Source organism: Leptonotus elevatus, chromosome 5 (genome assembly GCF_054856555.1).
Source record: "Leptonotus elevatus isolate MCC_2025b chromosome 5, RoL_Lele_1.0, whole genome shotgun sequence".
Classification (NCBI taxonomy): domain Eukaryota; kingdom Metazoa; phylum Chordata; class Actinopteri; order Syngnathiformes; family Syngnathidae; genus Leptonotus; species Leptonotus elevatus.
Window position 1 is genome coordinate 23331731 of NC_141243.1, and position 18496 is coordinate 23350226.

At 39.4% G+C, this 18496-nt stretch overlaps 1 protein-coding gene across 3 annotated transcripts; it reads left to right on the forward strand.

Annotated features, from left to right (window-relative positions):
- Window positions 1-225: 225 nt before the first annotated feature.
- Window positions 226-17873, forward strand: LOC147174394 (uncharacterized). 3 transcript variants are annotated; one of them, XM_086075739.1, is made up of 11 exons: window positions 226-364; window positions 2475-2551; window positions 3207-3329; window positions 3423-3565; window positions 3662-3821; window positions 4755-4821; window positions 7170-7402; window positions 9556-9713; window positions 16275-16383; window positions 16634-16763; window positions 17696-17873. In XM_086075739.1, exons 2-11 carry the CDS (start codon window positions 2479-2481, stop codon window positions 17718-17720), a joined length of 1221 nt encoding a protein of 406 aa, XP_085931865.1. In that variant the 5' UTR covers window positions 226-364; window positions 2475-2478; the 3' UTR covers window positions 17721-17873. The 3 variants fall into 3 exon arrangements, with proteins under 3 accessions (XP_085931865.1, XP_085931866.1, XP_085931867.1); XM_086075740.1 differs by lacking the exon at window positions 2475-2551 and having other exon boundaries at window positions 251-364; XM_086075741.1 differs by lacking the exon at window positions 2475-2551 and having other exon boundaries at window positions 252-322.
- Window positions 17874-18496: the final 623 nt, after the last annotated feature.

An 18496-nucleotide genomic window follows, 5' to 3' on the forward strand; every position in this document is an offset into this window, starting at 1 on the left:
AATGCATTTTCTTAGGGTGAAATGTGCATGTTGCGTTTCCCTAAGACTTCCTGGTACAACCCTACGCCACACACCGTGGCATTTTCGCCGTAGAGAGAAAATAACAAAAACGCCGTGGAGAAATCAATGTATTCAAGTAGGCGAACTGAGCGAGTGGCAACGCAGGATGGCCGCCGCTGGCTTCACTTCTTGCTACGGCGAGTAGGTGGTGTTACGGTTGCGTTCCTTAGGCGCCAACATCCAGGGCTACTCTCTCGCGCCGCTGGATGGCGACGCTGTCCTACTAGTGGATATTATTCGATACACTCGCCTTTATACACACGTGTGTTTTACTTCGACTAATAGGAGGCCGAGTATTTCTCAGGTAATTTTAGCTGATCATTTTCTACATACAGAATGTGGTTAATTGAGAGAGGAAAACGTTTCATACCAGCAAGTGAAAACCGCCTGTTTATATTTTGCTAGCAAGCTAGCTTGCCAGTACTGTAAATTATTGAACATGTAATCAGCGACGATGAAGTTGGCTTCACGGTTACGCTCCCGTCAAATCAACTTTGCATTACAGTAAACTTAAAGACCGCAATTAAGCTTTCTCGCCTGTAGATAGCAGTGTTTCCACAGTTAGGTGAAGGCGCTGGTTTAAGTTGCTCACCTGTTTCACAAGCTACACTTTGCCAGCTTCCAAATGAAACCCATTTAGGAAAATACGACTGGCAAAAATTGGAATTAATTGTTTAAAGTGTCCAACATAGCCATTTTTAATGTAGAGGCTACTCTAACTTTGAGTAAAGTTTGTGAATTCCCCCAATTGCCACACAAACAAAATGGCGTTGAGTTTCCAACTTTTAAATGTTACCCATTTTGAAAAATCTGATTGGCAAAAATTTGAATAAATTAAGTTCAACTTGTCCAACATAGGCATTTTGAATGCCAAGAACAAAAACTTGACATCAGTGATTTTAATGGGATAAAATAATTATATGTTATGTAGTAACATTTTGATGGACAAATATAAAAATTCTGATTGTCTGGTATGGTTTTTGTCATGTTTAACTGCCCTAAAGGAGTTTATAGGCAAGAAACACCATTGCACAGCTCTAACTAGACGGAAGAACACGCTTGTACACGTCCATTCATTCTTTACAATTTCCCGACAGAAACAAAAGATCCAGACGGTCGTAAAAGTGGCTAAAATTGTAAATGTCTTGAACACATCTACTTTGTCAATAACCTGAAACCGAGGGAACAGACGGACGGAGGCAGCACGGAAAGATTGCAGCGAAACTAATGGAGTCACAGAACATAAGAACAACCTGACAGAAAGTGTTTTCCAGTTACTGTCATTTTTCAAATACAGAAACCTCTACGCATTGTGTTGGTTTTATTATTGCGGCATGTCACATTGGCGATTGATTTGCTCAGTTTTATGCTGCCTTAAGATCACTTCACTCGCGTTATGTGGCCAATACAACACTATTTGTGTTTTGTTTGGACCAACGCATTGCAAAACTATAGCGATTTACAGAAACATTACGTTTCTCAGCAACTCAGTAATATAACATATTACATACTACTGTACAATGCGCTTAAATTAAATTATGTGCTGTCAGGACTAAATATCCCCAATGCACCAGTCGGATACGTAGTAAATTCAATATGGATAGTAGTGAATGATTGACGTCATCGTTGCAGTAAAAAGTTGATGATTCGTGTGATGATAGACTTCCGGCGCCGAAGAGCGACATTGCTCACGGAGAATACGTCACAGCAGATAAACAAATTTGATGAAAGTGGGTGTGGCTTGCCAGGCTAGGCCATACTTGCCAATTTTGGGTTATGAAAAATCTGGACATTTACGCAGGGTGTTAGGGGGCGACAAACATTAATTCGGCGATGGGGGTTGTGGCGTGCCATGCAACAAAATTATTTTATTTTATTTTTTAACTTCAAACGCTGTACAGTTCGCCATATTTGCGGGTAAAGTGGTCGCAGTGTCGAGCCCTGGCTGTCAATTTTTCACTAACGCTCTGTGCTGCACTCCTTTAGCCTCCCTTCCAGCCTCCATCTGCTTTAATTAGAAATTTGAAGAAGCGTTGGCTAGGATTTAGGAGTGGCGGACCGCCGCTCCTGAATGAATGTAAAGGAAACACTGTGTTGTAACCATTCTGCCCGTGAATTCGCAAAACAACAAGCGGCAGCGCCCATACAGTACTCTCGGAATGAAAAAATGTCACGGGCCATGGCCACCGTGTTTACACAAAGCACAACCAATGGAAAAATTATGTCTCTATTTTGATCAATACTCTGGAAAAAGTTTGGCATTGATTGAAGCGCTGCAGGAACACAAGAGCATGACTACAAAAGCATCGTCAGTGGATTGTCTTTTGTCAATTTTAGGCATTTTATGGGAGTGGTAAGCTAAGGAATAATTTGCCCTTTTCAAAAATGTATTGTTGTTGTTGTTTTTTTTGCAGAAAAATGGAAGAGAATGTAAATACAAAAGCTAGTGCTAATAGCAAAATTCTCCTGGCAACGAAGAAATCTTTGACAGGTAAAAAAGTGCTTTGCATATTATTCACTGTTCGTTTCAATCGCCCTACTAATGTGCTGTATTTACACATAGCACAAAAGTTCTCCAAACCATTTCAGTATGTGAAATTACCTGGGCTAAGCGATATGGCCCAAAAATCAGTAATTCAAGGCGTTAACGATTTCAATCGATTTTGATCTAATAAACCAAACAAACGTTTATTTAAAGGTTTCCTTTTTTTTCAAGAATAATTCCTGTGCAAAAAATGTTCAGACAACAAAAATGTATACTGATTCTACATCATTTTTTTAACATAAACTTAACCTTCATTGTTTGTGCTTAATTGCCACAATTAAGTAGTTGGTAGCTAATTTGTAAACATGTCTTCGTAAACCACCCGTTCAGCCTTCTGTCACATGTGGAAAATTACAACTCACAATAGCATCTCGATATAACAGAACATAAGAACAACAGCTTTTAATAATCCAGAAGACAAAACTCGATTTAGCAAATTTTCAACGATTCGATTTTCAAAATGACGATTAATCAAATTAATTTGGTTTATTGTCCAGCCCTAACCTGAACAATAGAATACTGAAGAGATACTGTATTACTGGCTTAAATTATTATTCTTCCCTATCCACGGATACGACATTCACAACTCTTACACTCCCAGTTGTGAAACGTAGGAATCGCTTTGGTGAAAGTTTGCTCCATGAAGCTGTACTTAGCGGAGATGTTCAGCTGCTGAAAGACATCCTGAAGCTTAGACCAAATGTCAACATGGCTGATAATACAGGTAAGACGCAGTGTGAAATCAAACAGTTTAAAGCAGTGCATTTTGTTACATTTGATCTTGGTCATGGTTATACTGTATCTTTTTCACTTCCAGGACGAACAGCCCTACATGAAGCTGCTGTCCGTGATCAGTATGAGGCTTGTTTTTGTCTGATTAATGCTGGTGCTTTGGTCAACATTGGAACACGCAACAAAGTAACACCTTTGCATGAAGCCATCACATTTGGCAACAAAGGGGTACTTTAAATAGACTTGATACTTCAAGTAACACTTAAAACTGCTTTTGCTTGCCCTTTCCAGAAAAACGCATGAGCTGGGTTTGTTTGACTACAGATAGTGGAGCTGCTTCTGAAAAATGGCGCACAGCCACCGTTGAAAACTATGGAGGATGAAACTGCATTAGGCATTCCTGAAAAACGTTCTCGTCAAGTGCAGGCAGCTAAAACAAAAGCGAAAGGCAAACTTCTTATTGACACTGGAAGAAAAATAGTAGGTATGAAGCATTTTTTAATGACAATAGTTCAGACTAAGTTAAAAAAAAACTTATTTTATTCATCTATATAAGTAGGGTCTGTTGTTTTATAGAAGTAGACCCATTGTAGGGCTGGGCAATAAATCGTTTTTAAATAAATGAAACCTTTAAATAAATGTTTGTTGGGTTTATTATATTAAAATCGATTTTCCGCTATTGTCAGATTGTACTGCATATGTTGCTAAATTTCAGTGGTTTAGCCAATCTAATTGTTTCATGTTAAATACAGTTCTACTATGATTTAGGTGAATTTCACTATAAGCGTTTGAGTAGTTTTGTTGTCATTGAAGGTTTGTAATTAAAACATTTCTCACAGTAATCATGCGGTCTTTGTGATTATTTAAACAATCCACGAAAAAATTTTAAGCAAAAAAAAAAAAAGGACTTGTAATTGCTCCTTGGCATATTAAAAATATATCCATCGTCTACAATCATGTATTCAGATACACTTTGTACATGCTGTGAACTAGTGTTGTTCCGATACCGGTATTGGGAGAGGCCCCGATACTGCATTAATACAGTGGTATTGGCATCGACGAGTTCTAACCAGTAACATGCCTATATCATTATTTTCTACGCTAATATAGGACTTTGGATGCAGCATCTTGTGTCTTGTTTGTGTGACGACATTCACTGATGTGTGATGTGTTCACTGCATGCCGAGTCCAAATATCCTATTTTTTCTGAACCAATTACAGGGCAGCTTTTTCATGTTGGAAAAAAACAACAACTAGGTATCAGCACGGTATCGGCATTAGCCGATACTGCAAAACTGGGTATCGTATCGGCGGCCAAAAAACGGTATCGGAACAACACTAGTGAAAACCACACAGTTTTTTGTAGTCCACTGAATCTACCTGTTTTCAGCTAAAATGAAGTATGTTTGTTTTCCAGGGGCGAAAGTACAGATGGGAACTCTGGACATGTTTGACCCAGTCAACAGTATTTGTTGTGCCTTTGGGTAAGTGTGATGTTTCAGTGGCTGTGGCTGATCAGCAAAATGTTACATTTTAGTTATTCAATGCTTTATACTGTCAGATTTAGAAAGATCACCGATGGTGAAACTGTACTTTTACCAGAATTTAGTGCAGATGACGTGGGTTCACTTCCCTGATGGGATGGTTTGAATATGAGCGTGTCTGTTTTTATATGTACTAGGGCTGCACAATACATCGAAAAAATATCAATATTACAATATTGACCCCTGCAATATGCATATCGTAAAGACATGCATTAAGTGTCATATGGAATGTTATGCCTTTATCTAAATTTGACCTGTCAGCCGCTAACTGCAATGTGCACCGTCATCCAAAAGGTAATTACAATTAATTAAGAATATATTGAGTTTGCTTATTTTGCTGCATGAAATTATTATTTTTTTTTCATTAGATAACAAAAATGTCATTTATTTTAGTACATGCTAAATATCGCAACTATATCACATGTCGCATGATTTTCCAATATTGTGCAGCCCTAATATGTACCCTGTCATTGACTCTCAACCAATAATCCACTTTTTCTTAACTCTTTGACTGCCAGACGTTTTCAGAAAAGGGATGCCGTCAGTGCCAGCCGATTTAAGCATTTTGACTGATCTTTCAAGGTCCACAGAAAATGTTCTGTTTGGACTATGGAAACACACATACTACCAAATGAAAGATTGGACTTCATCTTTCATCAGAAAAAATAAGTTTGTTTCTACCTTATTCCGTTCTTTAGTAATCAACAATAGAAAATGGTTAGTTTCATCCGATTTCGCTTGTTTTGGACTCAAATACGGAGAAATCAAGCTTTTAGTGAAACGATATTATTTCATGCATTCTAGTGAATTTTACACTTCTTTTTGTCCATGAATGATGCCACAAACACCTAAATAGTGCTTTACTTCTATAAAACACTACCACCAAGAATGAAAAAGTGTTTTTTGATAGCAAAATACGTTTATTTACATTCAACAGTGTAACAATTTGACAACAATTTGGCAAACTATTTACAAATGTGTGCAACTGTGGTACTATTTACAATTATGTGGATGTTTCAACGACAGTTTTTCTTTTTGTGAAACACTCCCCTGTGTGCAAGGAGACGCAACATGATTTGCACAACAGATTAGTTTCACTGCGATTGCCTCTTCGCGTGCAGAAGCTACACTTTCTTGCAGGCCGTTTTTTCCGGGGAATAGCAAGTATATACTGCAGTGTGTGTTGCCATCAAGTCTAATATCAGGATCATGCTACGGTTACGTTACGGTGGTGTTACGTCTGGCTTCCTCATGTCCTTCAGTTGCTATACCGGGTGGTAGATGTTCTGATCCATCTTATCCACTCCATTCATGGTGGCATCGTAGTCCAGAAACAGTGTCTTCTCCGTGATCAGACTGTACCCGCTCCTCCGATGAATATGCATTGGACTCGGGGTACTCTTAATTGTCCGACAAAATGTCCGCATGTGCAGCTCCGGCGTTAGCAGAGCTAGCCGGTGATGCTTTATGACGTGAGAATAAAGGCCGCGTCCAACTGTGGCGTCCAACTGTGGCGTCAACCTCGGGATTCACCATCATCATCAATGTGCATTGGTCTCTCCATCGCCCGATCGAATGTCCGATTGTGTAGAAGTACCCGGTCGGTTATTGTGCGCGTTTTCCGGCGTTAGCAGCGCTAGCCGCGCTTAGCCGGTGAGGCTTACTACGTGATCATAACAGTCGCGTCAAGGCTTCCAACTTTGGCGTCAAGCTCGGAGTCATCATCATCGTCGACATCAATGCGCTTTTTAGTATTGATCGATGCTTTCCGTCTTTGAAAAAAATGCTCAAGCGTGAGCTGCTTGCAACCGGTTGCTTGATCAGCCATTGTGGCTTCATCAGCCATTGTCTCCTCAACACTCTAGCTCCGCCTCACGTCTTCTACTGACGCCCACGGTGGGCGGCCCATCCAACCTTTTGCATAGAGAGTCATCGCTGCCATCTAGGGGCCAAAACGAGTCATTATACTAACCAGATCAGCTTGATACTTTCAGCACAGCTGCCCAAGACTTTGCTCCACCCGTTTCCCAAAAAAAAAAAAATAAACATAGTGAACGTCTTTTAACGTCCTCGGCGCCCTTCCGTAGGTTTATGCTAAACATTTTATAACGTTTATGGCGGTCAAAGAGTTAATATGTACCCTGTCATTGACAGGCTTTTCACGAAATCAACTAACCTTAGCACCCTCCGACCGCATGAGAAGGGTTATAGAAAATGGATATTAGATAGGTAATCACAAACAAGAATTGTTTCAGGAAAGGCTAACATTTTACATTTTTCTTTTGAAGGGAAAAGAGTGACAGCCACAATCAGCAATATGAGACATCCGATGACGACTCTATAAGCCTATTACATGGCATAGCTCCAGTCCAAAGCAGAGGGACTGTAGCAGGCTTGGAAATACATCATCAAGCTTTAGAAACTATTAACATGGAGCAGAAAAATAGGATGGAGATAAATCCATTAAAGACTTCTTCAGGGACGGAGCAGGAAAATTTGACAGAGTATGTAGCAGACTGTGGTGAGTGATGATCAAACACATCTAAAATGTCACTTTACTATATGGACAGAAACCTCATATGTCCAAATATAGTACATTTAATTTTTTTTTTAAAGTCTGGAAGTTGTTCAGACAATAACAAGTGAAAACAGTGAGGTCAGATATGTTTGAGTAGGCTTGTTTTGTTGAAATTGATCGCTGTAATGTAATGTAAAAGCCCCTACGCACCTGCCCGGTGCCTCAGGTCAGCGGACCTGACACCAGGAGGTACTGAGGGACTAAGCGGAGGCTCAGAGGGGATCAAACCTTTTCAATTGCCGGTCCCTCCATTTAGAATGACCTTCCGTTCATTTGTAGCCTCTTCAAACCTGCATTTTTTCTGCTGGGCAAAATTTATTTTCTTTTTTGGGGGGCTGATTTGGACTGTTTTCCCACATAAGAACAACTTGGAAATTCTTTTTTGGGGTTATATCATGTTTTTGGTTGTTATAGTGGACACCAGGATAATATGGCTGTAATGTGTTGTAAACTTGCCACGCTTATTTGCAACATCTTTAACATGAACATCATGCAAATCAACTTGCGATTGTGATTGGTTAGTTAAGATCCAATCATGAACCAAAAGTGTTGACATCATTGAAATTATGTGTTTTATTGGTTTGGACACGCGAATATGTCATGTCCACTGCAACCATCTCTGAAGGGAAGTCTCCATCCAGATTAATATATTATTTACCTAATTCACAGGGTTAATTTTATTTATTGCATTGCTCGTGGCTCTAATACATTTAAAGAAGAATTTGGATATATGATGAAGCACAGGCATTTGCTTTTGTAAAGTATTACCTGTATAGGTTTTTTCTATGGTCGGGGACTTGGCGTGAGCGCAGACTTTAAATGTGTACAGCTGGTGCTGGCGAAGTTTAATAAATTGTAATAAATTAGCAATTTTTAAAAAATATATTAAATTAGTGATTAAACATGATTTTCGGGTCGTGTTGATACAAGTATGCAATGGTATATGATTGCAATATAAGGTACCATATAATACCAACTTGAACAAATCAGTGTTTTGAAATTCAAGAAAGATGGCTTCTTTTTCTGAAAAGTAGTCATTTTAAAGGGGCTTTTACATAAGTTTGACTTACTTTAATTTTTATGACCCAAAATGTTTGCATTTTCACAGAAAGTGTCTCAAAATATGGGAGGGTGCTCAGCAAGAGACAACTTCATAAGCGAGATGGAAAGGGAGAAACAGTTCTTCACAGAGCATGCAGGAGAGGAGATGTGGCTTGTGTCAAAGTCCCAATTCAAAATGGGATCAGTTTTAACGTTCGGTCCCCCTTCAAGGCTAGGGCATTAGACCAAATATTACTGAAAATTTGTAATGCCTACATTAAGGATAAAGATGTGATTTCTCTCTATCTCCTGGTAATGACTAGATGATACAGCATGATGTAGTGGTTTGAAACTATCGTGGTTTGAAGCACTGACATCGGCTCCAGCATTCAACAGCTCCTTAACCACTTCCACATGACCCTCAGCAGAGGCCTCGTGGAGAGCCTGCCAAATCAGGTTGAAAACAGATTGGAGTTGAATTTGGAAAATGAGCAAACATATTGGACAGTGAATATTAATAGTAAAACAACTGGCATTATCTTCCATGTTAACTGATTTAAGACCCTATTGCAAATATTAATTTGATATTAATATCGTCCCCTGTGATGTTTAAGTGGTGCTAAACCTGTTACCGTAATTTATGAATTTTCCTAATGTTTTTGTTTTAGGGTGTATTCACGTTTTAAAAGTTATAAAAACGACTTATTTTACTCTACGAGGATACCTGCCACCACTTAGAACTTCCATTTGTTCCCAGTGTTGAGTTAATATGACTTAAAAATATCAACACACTGCTGGTGTTTCCACAAGAAATGTGGATGTACTGTATGCACTACAGGTAGTGAAGATTCTCCTCCAGCATGTGCGCTTCATATGGCTGAACAGGAAGATATAAAAGAGCTGATTTTAGCATCATCTTCAATTCAAATTTAGACCTTTTGAAATATATAATAAATTAAAGTCAATTGCAAGGACTTTGCAATTGAAACAAACAAACAAACAAACGTGTTTTGCTTGAATTCCAGCCTGTTTTGCCTTTGCTCTCCTCCCCACAGGTGAGACGTCCACTAAGGCTTGTCGCCGTAAGCGGCCACCATGCCATTTGAGCATCTATCACACCAAAAGTGACAGAACAGCAAGTGTACAAGCCACAAAATCAGTACATGCGGACGGAGCTATAATACCTGGAGAAAAAGACACCATGACTGATAATGTGAGTGTATAACTAACTACAACTATGACCACTGTAGATTGATACTTTATTCATCCCGAGGATAAATAGAAACCAGCATTCTTTATATTAATTTATTATCATCATCATCATGATGTTATTATACAAAATAATTGGCAGCACGGTGGCCGACTGGTTAGCACTTCAACCTCACAGTTCTGAGGTCTGAATTTGGGCTTTGGCCTTTCTGTTTGGGTTCCTCCCTCATACCCAAAATATGCATGGTGGGTTGATTGAATACTCTAAATTGAAATTGTCCATAGATTTGAACGTGAGTGGGAATGCTTGTTTGTCTCTTTGTACCCTGCAATTGGCTGGTGGCCAGTTCAAAGGTCAATCTTGCCTCTTGCCCAATTTACAGCTAGGCTCCAGCATGCCCTTGACTCTGATGAGTATAAGCGTTTCAGTGAAAGGATGATTATGTTATTATTATTAAATATGCTTTATTAGTGTTAGAGTGTTCAAATGAGTGAATGAGTTGCTTTGAGTTTTATGGGGATGTTTCACTTATTAAATACTGTGATTAAATTCCAAAGATCCAGACGCTACTGCGGAGAAGTTCCTTATTGAAAAAAACTTTGTGTGGATGTTCACCTCACGCTTCTCATTTGGGTGGTGGGGGGTCTTCGGCATGGCTAATAGGACCCACGAGACGCATCCTGGACGCCAATGTGCTCTAAGACATCCAACTTACCCATGGCGTTCTCTGTGGACTTGTGGCTACAATCATAAATGGTGCCTGTTGTTCTCCAGGGAGAGATGGTAGAGCCAAAGAGGTTCATCTAAAGTCTCAGATCAAGGTTCTTTAGAGACTTTTCAGAGACCGGTTTCAGAAGTAGTTCTTTCTTTGCCAATTGATAAATTGGGTTAAGATGTTAATTGATGATGTAATAAGGTCAGGCGGGGAGTGGTCTGTCCTTCAGGCGAGTTTTGGTTTATTTGTTTATGCTGACTCTTCGTTGGTAAAGAGGCAATCCCTCTATGTATCATGTTCTTTGTTAAAATGTTAAGGTGACATTTGAAGGCTAAAGTCAAGTAAAGTCATATTTATTTGTATAGCACTTTCAAACAACGGCATCTGTCACAAAGGATGTATGATGCTAGTTTAGGGGAATTGCTGTCAAATTATCAGCTAATTTTAGATTCTGCTTTACATTTTCTGTGAATGTGTGTGTTATCGAAGGACATACCTAATTGATTCATTTTGTCTTCATTTTTAGTTTCACTCTGCCAAGTGTTGATGACACAATTGTACAGTCAAAGCTACAAACCACTATGATGATGTCTTGCGTCATCTCACTTCAGAGTTTAGCTCACTGTCTAGTTTGGCAGTTATTAGGCCTAGAGTTAATCCCCACACACACAAACAAACATACTTTTAATTGTGATTATTGCAAGCAAGTTGCTTTACTGAACAAGAACGTGTCATTAACTAAACATACATGTTCTATTGTACTGTGAAATTAAGTTACAAGTTATCATTTCCCCCCCCAAATAATTAAAGACAAATCAATTATTCTAATTGTTGCCATGATCAAAATTGTAGTTGATCAGGCATCCAATTATTGTAACAAAGTACATTTTAAGCAGGAATATGAGAGAAAACAGCTGATGATATTGAGCTTTACCGTCACCGAATGGAATGGCATCTTGTGTGTCCAAGTTAGGCACGTTCCAAGCTTTTCCATTTTAGTGGCATATGACTGCTTGCTGTACAGTACTCTCTTTGCTCACCCATGTCACTGATGGAATAGGATGCATAGTGTAAGCAGATGATGTTACCCCTATATAGTAGGTAGTAGGAAATGGTGTGTGGGTGTGTTTACGAGACTGAAGGATGCACACTGCAAGGTAGAAATACAGTACATATGATTTGCATAGAATGTGATCTGTAACCTGCAATTAATCACTGCCTTTTGTTCACAACGTAGAACATACCGTAGGTTTTAGGCCCCCGTCCAGACAGAAGTAAAGCCGGCTTCGTTCCTCAAACAGCCCTGTGAAGGGATGGTGTGGTTGAGGACCCAAATGCAGGGAAGCAGAGACGTGGAGAGGAGCGAAGTACAAAAAAGGTTTAATTAAACAAAAACAAGGAGGCAGCAAGGCACAGGAAAAAACAAATAAAAAACAGTCCTAATCAAAAACGAGGCAAGACGTAGGGCGGACAACAGGGCAAATAACTGGCAGCATGACAGGAGGAAAACAACAATGAATCGACACAGACAGAGGGGAGACAGGAGACTAAATGCACACGCACGCACACACACACACACAAACACAGACACAACAAGACACACCTGGGGCAAGACACAAGTAGCTGGGGGCACTGATTGGTTGACACGAGGAAGGGCAGGATTACACTTAACAAGACCAAGGGAGACACACAAGGAAAAACGGGACCCAAACATGACAGTACCTCTCCCTCAAGGGATTGCTCCCAGACGTCCTTAAAACAAAAACAGCCCAAAATGAAAGAGTCCAAAAACAGGGCTGGCGGAAGGGGTCACGGAGTCGGGAACCTGGCCCACCCATCAGGGCCAGTCCTGAGGGCGTCCCGGACGCCAGACGAGGGGAGCATTAAAGCGGCCTTGCATAGACATATGGTTGTTTAAAAAAAAGTAAAGAAAGAAAATAAAGAAAAATAAAAGGAAACTGATTAGCGCACTTGCGAGGAACGGGAAGTACGTAGCAAACAGCGTCGCATGACGTCAAACACTACACGCGCTGGGCACCGCCCCTATTTCACGTCGTTGCTATAGAAACTTGTCAGATGGGTCAATAATGTGGTGCAGTCTGAACAGGGCCAGATCGAATTTCGACACTTGCTAAAAACAGTCTGGACATTCAGCCTTAAAAATTGCATTTGAGGAGGATTCCGATTGGAGTCAGACATGCCTGCAGTCTGAACGTAGCATTAATGTCCAAAGTCAAGCCTGTTTCTATTAAATGCATTCATTTAGTGCCAATTCACAATAAAAGTAATCACTCTACTCTTTTTACATCACAATTAGCAGTGGCGGGCATTCCGTCAATACTGATGGAAGGGCCGTCAATCTGTCACTGCCCGTTTTACTGACGAATGACAGGAAATTTTGAAAAACCGACAGACGACGTATTGACGGAAGTGTTTTTTCGTCAGACAACATAATCGTCAATAACCGGCTCAGTACAGGACGGACCTTCTCGGTCCGTCACTGACAGACTCTCATTTTGCTGATAAGTGACGAAAACGTGGCACGTGTCTCCCATGTATTTTTTCACGGCGGTGGCTGAATATGCACCAGGGTTGCTTCAAGTCATTGACATTGACTTGACTATATTTGACTCACTCTGGTAAAGGGTCCACATGTCACAGAGATTAGTTTTGAGTTATTGAGAAATATAGGTCGGGTGGATGAATATTTAGATTTTGAGATTTCTCAAAGAATAAGGACACAAACACAAAAGTTTAAATTGTAGTCAAAGTGTATGAAAACAAGTGATTAGTAGACAATGTGCATCATTAGCCTTTGTGTTTTTAGCCAACTTATACCCAGCACGTCTTGGGAAACCTGCCTCAAAATAACCCGGAGTTCCTCACCTAACGTCATTTCACAAATAACTTATTTAAATGTGCATAGCAATGTCAAAATAAACCATAGTGTGACTCTCCAGCACAAAATCAAACAGAAGATGCACGTATGGCTGAGTCGACAGTAGCTTAACTCTTACCTTATAGCAGAAGTGTATGTCGTCATACTGGCGAATGTTTGCAATTCAAGCAGATATCTCTTTAATGAATCTATTTGTCTTTTTAATGTTTTCATGCACTAAAGCAAACTATGTCGCAATACAATCACGTGGGAATTAAACACACCTCTGTTTATATGCGTGTGTCTCCCACCAGAGGAGATTACAGTACAGCAAGTCAGATTGACGTGAATGAAATAATGAATAAATTATGTGGTATGAAATAATGTACCGGTAATGTTTTAATTACTCCTTGATGTCGCCTGCCTGAGTGGCAGAATAAAGCCATCAACACAAATCTCAATTTTATGCCCTTTTAACTCTTTGACCGCCAAAACGTTTAATAACGTTTAGTAAAATCCAAATGAGTGCCGCCAAAGACGTTAAAAGACGTTCACTATGTTTTTTTGTTTGTTTGTTTTTTTAAACGGGTGGAGGAAAGCCTTGGCAAGCTGTGCTGAAAGTATCAAGCAGGTCGAGTTAGTATAATGACTATTTTTGGGCACTAGATGGCAGCGATGACTCTCTTTGGACAAGATCGGGTAGGCGTCAGTAGAAGACGTGAGGCGGAGCTAGAGTGTTGAGGGGAGAATGGCTGAGGAAGCGAAAATGGCGACCGGATGCAAGCAGCTCACGCTTGAGCATTTTTTTCAAAGACGAAAAGCATCGACCAATGCTAAAGAGCACATTGATGATGATGATGGTGACTCCGAGGTTGACGCCGAAGTTGGAAGCGTTGACGCGGCTGCTTCGATCGCGTCGTAAAGCCTCACCAGCTAGCGATGCTAACGGCGGAAAACGAGCACTTCTACACAGGCGGACGTTCAATCGGACGATGAAGAGTACCCCGAGTCCAATGCATATTCATCGGAGGAGTGGGTACAGTCTGATCACGGAGAAGACACTGGTTCTGGACTACGATGCCACCATGAATGGAGTGGATAAGACGGATCAGAACATCTCTTACCACCCGGTATAGGAACTGAAGGACATGAGGAAGCCAGACGTAACACCAGGTCACCGTATCATGATCCTGAGAGTAGACTTGATGACAACATGGCCAAACACACACTGAAGTATATACCTGCTACTCCTCGGAAAAAAAGGCCGGCAAGAAAGTGCATGCGAAGGGGCAATCGCAGTGAAACTAATCTGTGGTGCAAATCCTGCTGCGTCCCCTTGCACGCAGGGGAGTTTTACACAATATACCTCACAAAAAGAAAAACTGTGTAGTTGAAACATCCACACAATTGTAAATAGTACCACAGTTGCACACATTTGTAAATAGTTTGCCAAATTGTTTTGTCAAATTGTTACACTGTTGAATGTAAATAAACGTATTTTGCTATCAAAAACACTTTTTCATTGTTGGTGGTAGTGTTTTACAGAAGTAAAGCACTGTTTAGATGTTTGTGGCATCATTCATGGAAAAAAAAAAAGGTGTCAAATTCACTAGAGTGCATGAAATAATATCGTTTCACAAAAAGCTTGATTTCTCCGTATTTTGGTCCAAAACAGAGCATTTGGGTGAAACTAACCTATTTTCTATTGTTGATTACTGAAAAACGGAATAAGGTAGAAACTTTTTTTTCTGATGAAAGATGAGAGTTCAATCTTTCATTTGGTAGTATCTGTGTTTCCATAGTCCAAACACAACATTTTCTGTGGACCTTGAAAGATCAGTCAAAATGCTTAAATCAGCTGGCACCCACATATCCTCTTTTCTGAAAATGCTTGGCAGTCAAAGAGTTAAGTGGGATAAAATTAAAATCAAATATGAGCTAAGAAATATGAAACTTTAAGATGAAAGGATGATCTAGTCAAGTCATTTTTATTTATATAGCGCTTTCAAACAGTCTTGGCTGTCACAAAGCGCTTTACAGAAACACAACATAAAACAAACATAACATAAAACATTGACAGCAATACAATCACAACAAACCAACATGTTTTCATTCCTACAAACGCTTTGATGTTTGAAGCAGTTACAGATGAAAGATGAGAGAATCAGTCTCCTTTCATTGACACAAAATTCTTAAATCAAATTTCATACTGGTTTGATTTGACAAGGGGCAACAATAAAACAACCAAACATTGGCTGATGATGCCGCACGAGATGAATTGTAAGCTTAATGTGAAATGTTGATTTCATCTGTTAAGAGGTCAAACTTCCTAAACTTTTTAAAGGGTTAAAATCTCTGATGAATTTCTTACTTGCTATTGGAATTGACATTTTGATAGTCTTTCAAAAGTTCGTGAAAGTTTGGGGTTAATATTCTTTTCAAACGTACTGGTTGCTATGGACATTTTAAAGATGTACGTAACAGACAGTTGTTATATCAAACAGTGCGTGAAAAGAACAGAGATATTGAAAAGAAGCTAGATTAAAACAGCAAAGCTTAAATAAAAAAAAATGGCTAGTGTAAATTCCTTTTGTCTGGTAACGTTAGAGAAAGTTAATTTTGAACCCTGATTGTGACAATTTTCACGCTGCAGAGTACATCTCCAATGGTACACCCTTTGCTAAGGTGGCACAACCATCTTGGCGAAGATGTTGTAGCAAGGCCGTAAAAACATAAATTGAAGAATTCTTCTGTTCCCTGCCTCACAGGTGCATGCACACAAGGAAATTGGAACTGTAGACGGCTTTCTAATGGCTTCCTGGTTATCAGTGTTGTTGAATGTCATTTGATCAGCCATGGGGTTTCACATGTACAATATGGGAGTCTTTAATTAAGAGATGTTTTGACTTGTTTTCACAACTAAGTGGTGTAAACAGGTGTTTCTCTTATATTTTTTTCCCTCGTTTGCCAGGTCATTTTCTCAGAAGACAAATTGTCTTACCCCCTCGATAAAAGTGCTGCATCAAGATGCTCTGTTCAACACGATAACAGTAGTTCTACTCAGGAAGCACTGACCACAGGTTTGTTTTCACTATGCTGACATGTTACATTTTGACTGCTCCACTCACTTCCTGTCTTTGCTACTTCCCTATGAGCAACTCAAAATAATTGTCTAACTGTCAAAAAGCAAACATTGAAGTGAGGATTTCAATATGCCAGCTCTTATTCACATCACCCTTCTGGAGGTTCTATGAACGTCTACAATTGACAGCATTATAATTTTAGTTTATAGTTGTAATTTTGTTTGTGGATATCTTTTATGTCTTGCAGTGCCAAGCAGCAAAACGCATATTATGAAAATCAAGACAGTCCATTTGCTGGCTGATGAAGAACTGATACCAAATGCTGTACTCGACAGCTACTGGCAAAGGTTTTTACAGAATGATGCAGAATTAGAATGGTAACCTATCCAATGTCTCTAAGATTCTATTTGAGCTGTCTTGTTGAATCCGTATCAATTTTGATTTGTTGCCTCTTCTCTTTGCATCAATTGATGTCACTGTTTTAGGTTTGCCATTTTGGCTGTTCAATTTTTAATGTGTTTTGTTCTCAGCTTTTTTAGTTAATCCAAAAATGTTTTTACAGTTTATGCAATCAGAACATGCAGGAGCGCTACTACTAGGATGTGTTGGATTATTTATTTATTCCCTCACTCCCCCCTCCACACTAAAAGAAAATGTCTCGTTGGTGCTTTGATACCAACCACTTAAAAACAGGAAACTGAGGCACTCAAAAGTCGTTGCGGCTAAAAGGCCTTTATTTTATAACATGGCAAATTGATTAAAAAAGTGCCTATGTGTTTCGGCCTTTGCAGGCCTTCATCAAAGCAAAACAAAGACCTTTTATCCACAACGACTTTAAGTGCCTCAGTTACCTATTTTTTGTAAATGTTTTTACAGTTTATGCTGATATGTTTTTGGTTAACTTCCTCTCATGTAGCCAAATAAGCTGTCAACGTTATTTGAAACAGATTGATGCGCAAAACACATGGTCAGAATAAATAAAAACTTAAACATAACTGAATTTTTGATATAGCTCATCATTGGTTGTCCTACGCAGGTATACCTACTGCTTTGTAGTCTTGCTTCAGTAGTATCTATGATGGTCACTTGGAGCAGTGGTGTAAATAATAAATGTGTGCAGTTGAAGATAATGAAAGGCTTACTTTAGCAGGGTTAATCAGTAGATTCCTGTATGAATTTGCACTTGTTTGAATACACATGAAATAATCTTTATAAAACATTAAAAAATTATTGCCGCACAAACAAACAAACAAACATGCACTGTAATAAACCTAAACATAAGACTGAAACCAGTTTTCTGTGTGGTGAGGGGCGACACTGTTCTGTGGTTGTGAGGGCCAGTGGGCGGACCGTTCCCGGGACTCCTTCCCCACCTACCCCTACTCCCTTCTCCTTCCCTCCTACCCCCATCACTCCGCCCTCAACGGCCTCCAGTCAACGATGGAGCTGCAGACATAGCAGACAGGACACACACTCGCCTGTTCTGTCTAAACTTTCTTCACACATGGGGAACTTTTCCTGCTGGTTGGCCTCCCAATGTGCTGTCATACCAACAGACATCGTTCAAGGTAACATTACAAGACTCATTTTGTTGTTCAGTATTTTACACATGTGTTTGTGTGGGACTGAGACTTGTCATATGACAATTTTTTTCTTTTGTTGTTGTTGTTGCTGATTTTGACTCTTTTCCCACATAAGACCAACATGGATTTAGTTGTTATAGTGGACACCAGGATAATATGGCTGTAACGTGTTGTAAACTTACCAAGCTAATATGCAACATTTTTAACATGAACATCATGCAAATCAACTTGCAATTAGTTTTAGATTGGTTAGTTAAGATCCAATCATGAAGCAGAAGTGTTCACAACATCCAAATTATGTGTTTTATTGGTTTAGACACGCGACTATATCATGTCCACTGAGACCGTCTATGGGTCTGAAGGGTGTTAATTCATTTAAGCTTTGTTAATAAGTGTATCTATTCAATTTCATTACATAACCTTTTATCATTCATGTCATTTTTACCTAAAACACATACAAAAGGTACACCATAAGTAAATTTGAGTATTAGCATAGTTTTAGTCTCTTTTTAAAAGTAACACTGAAA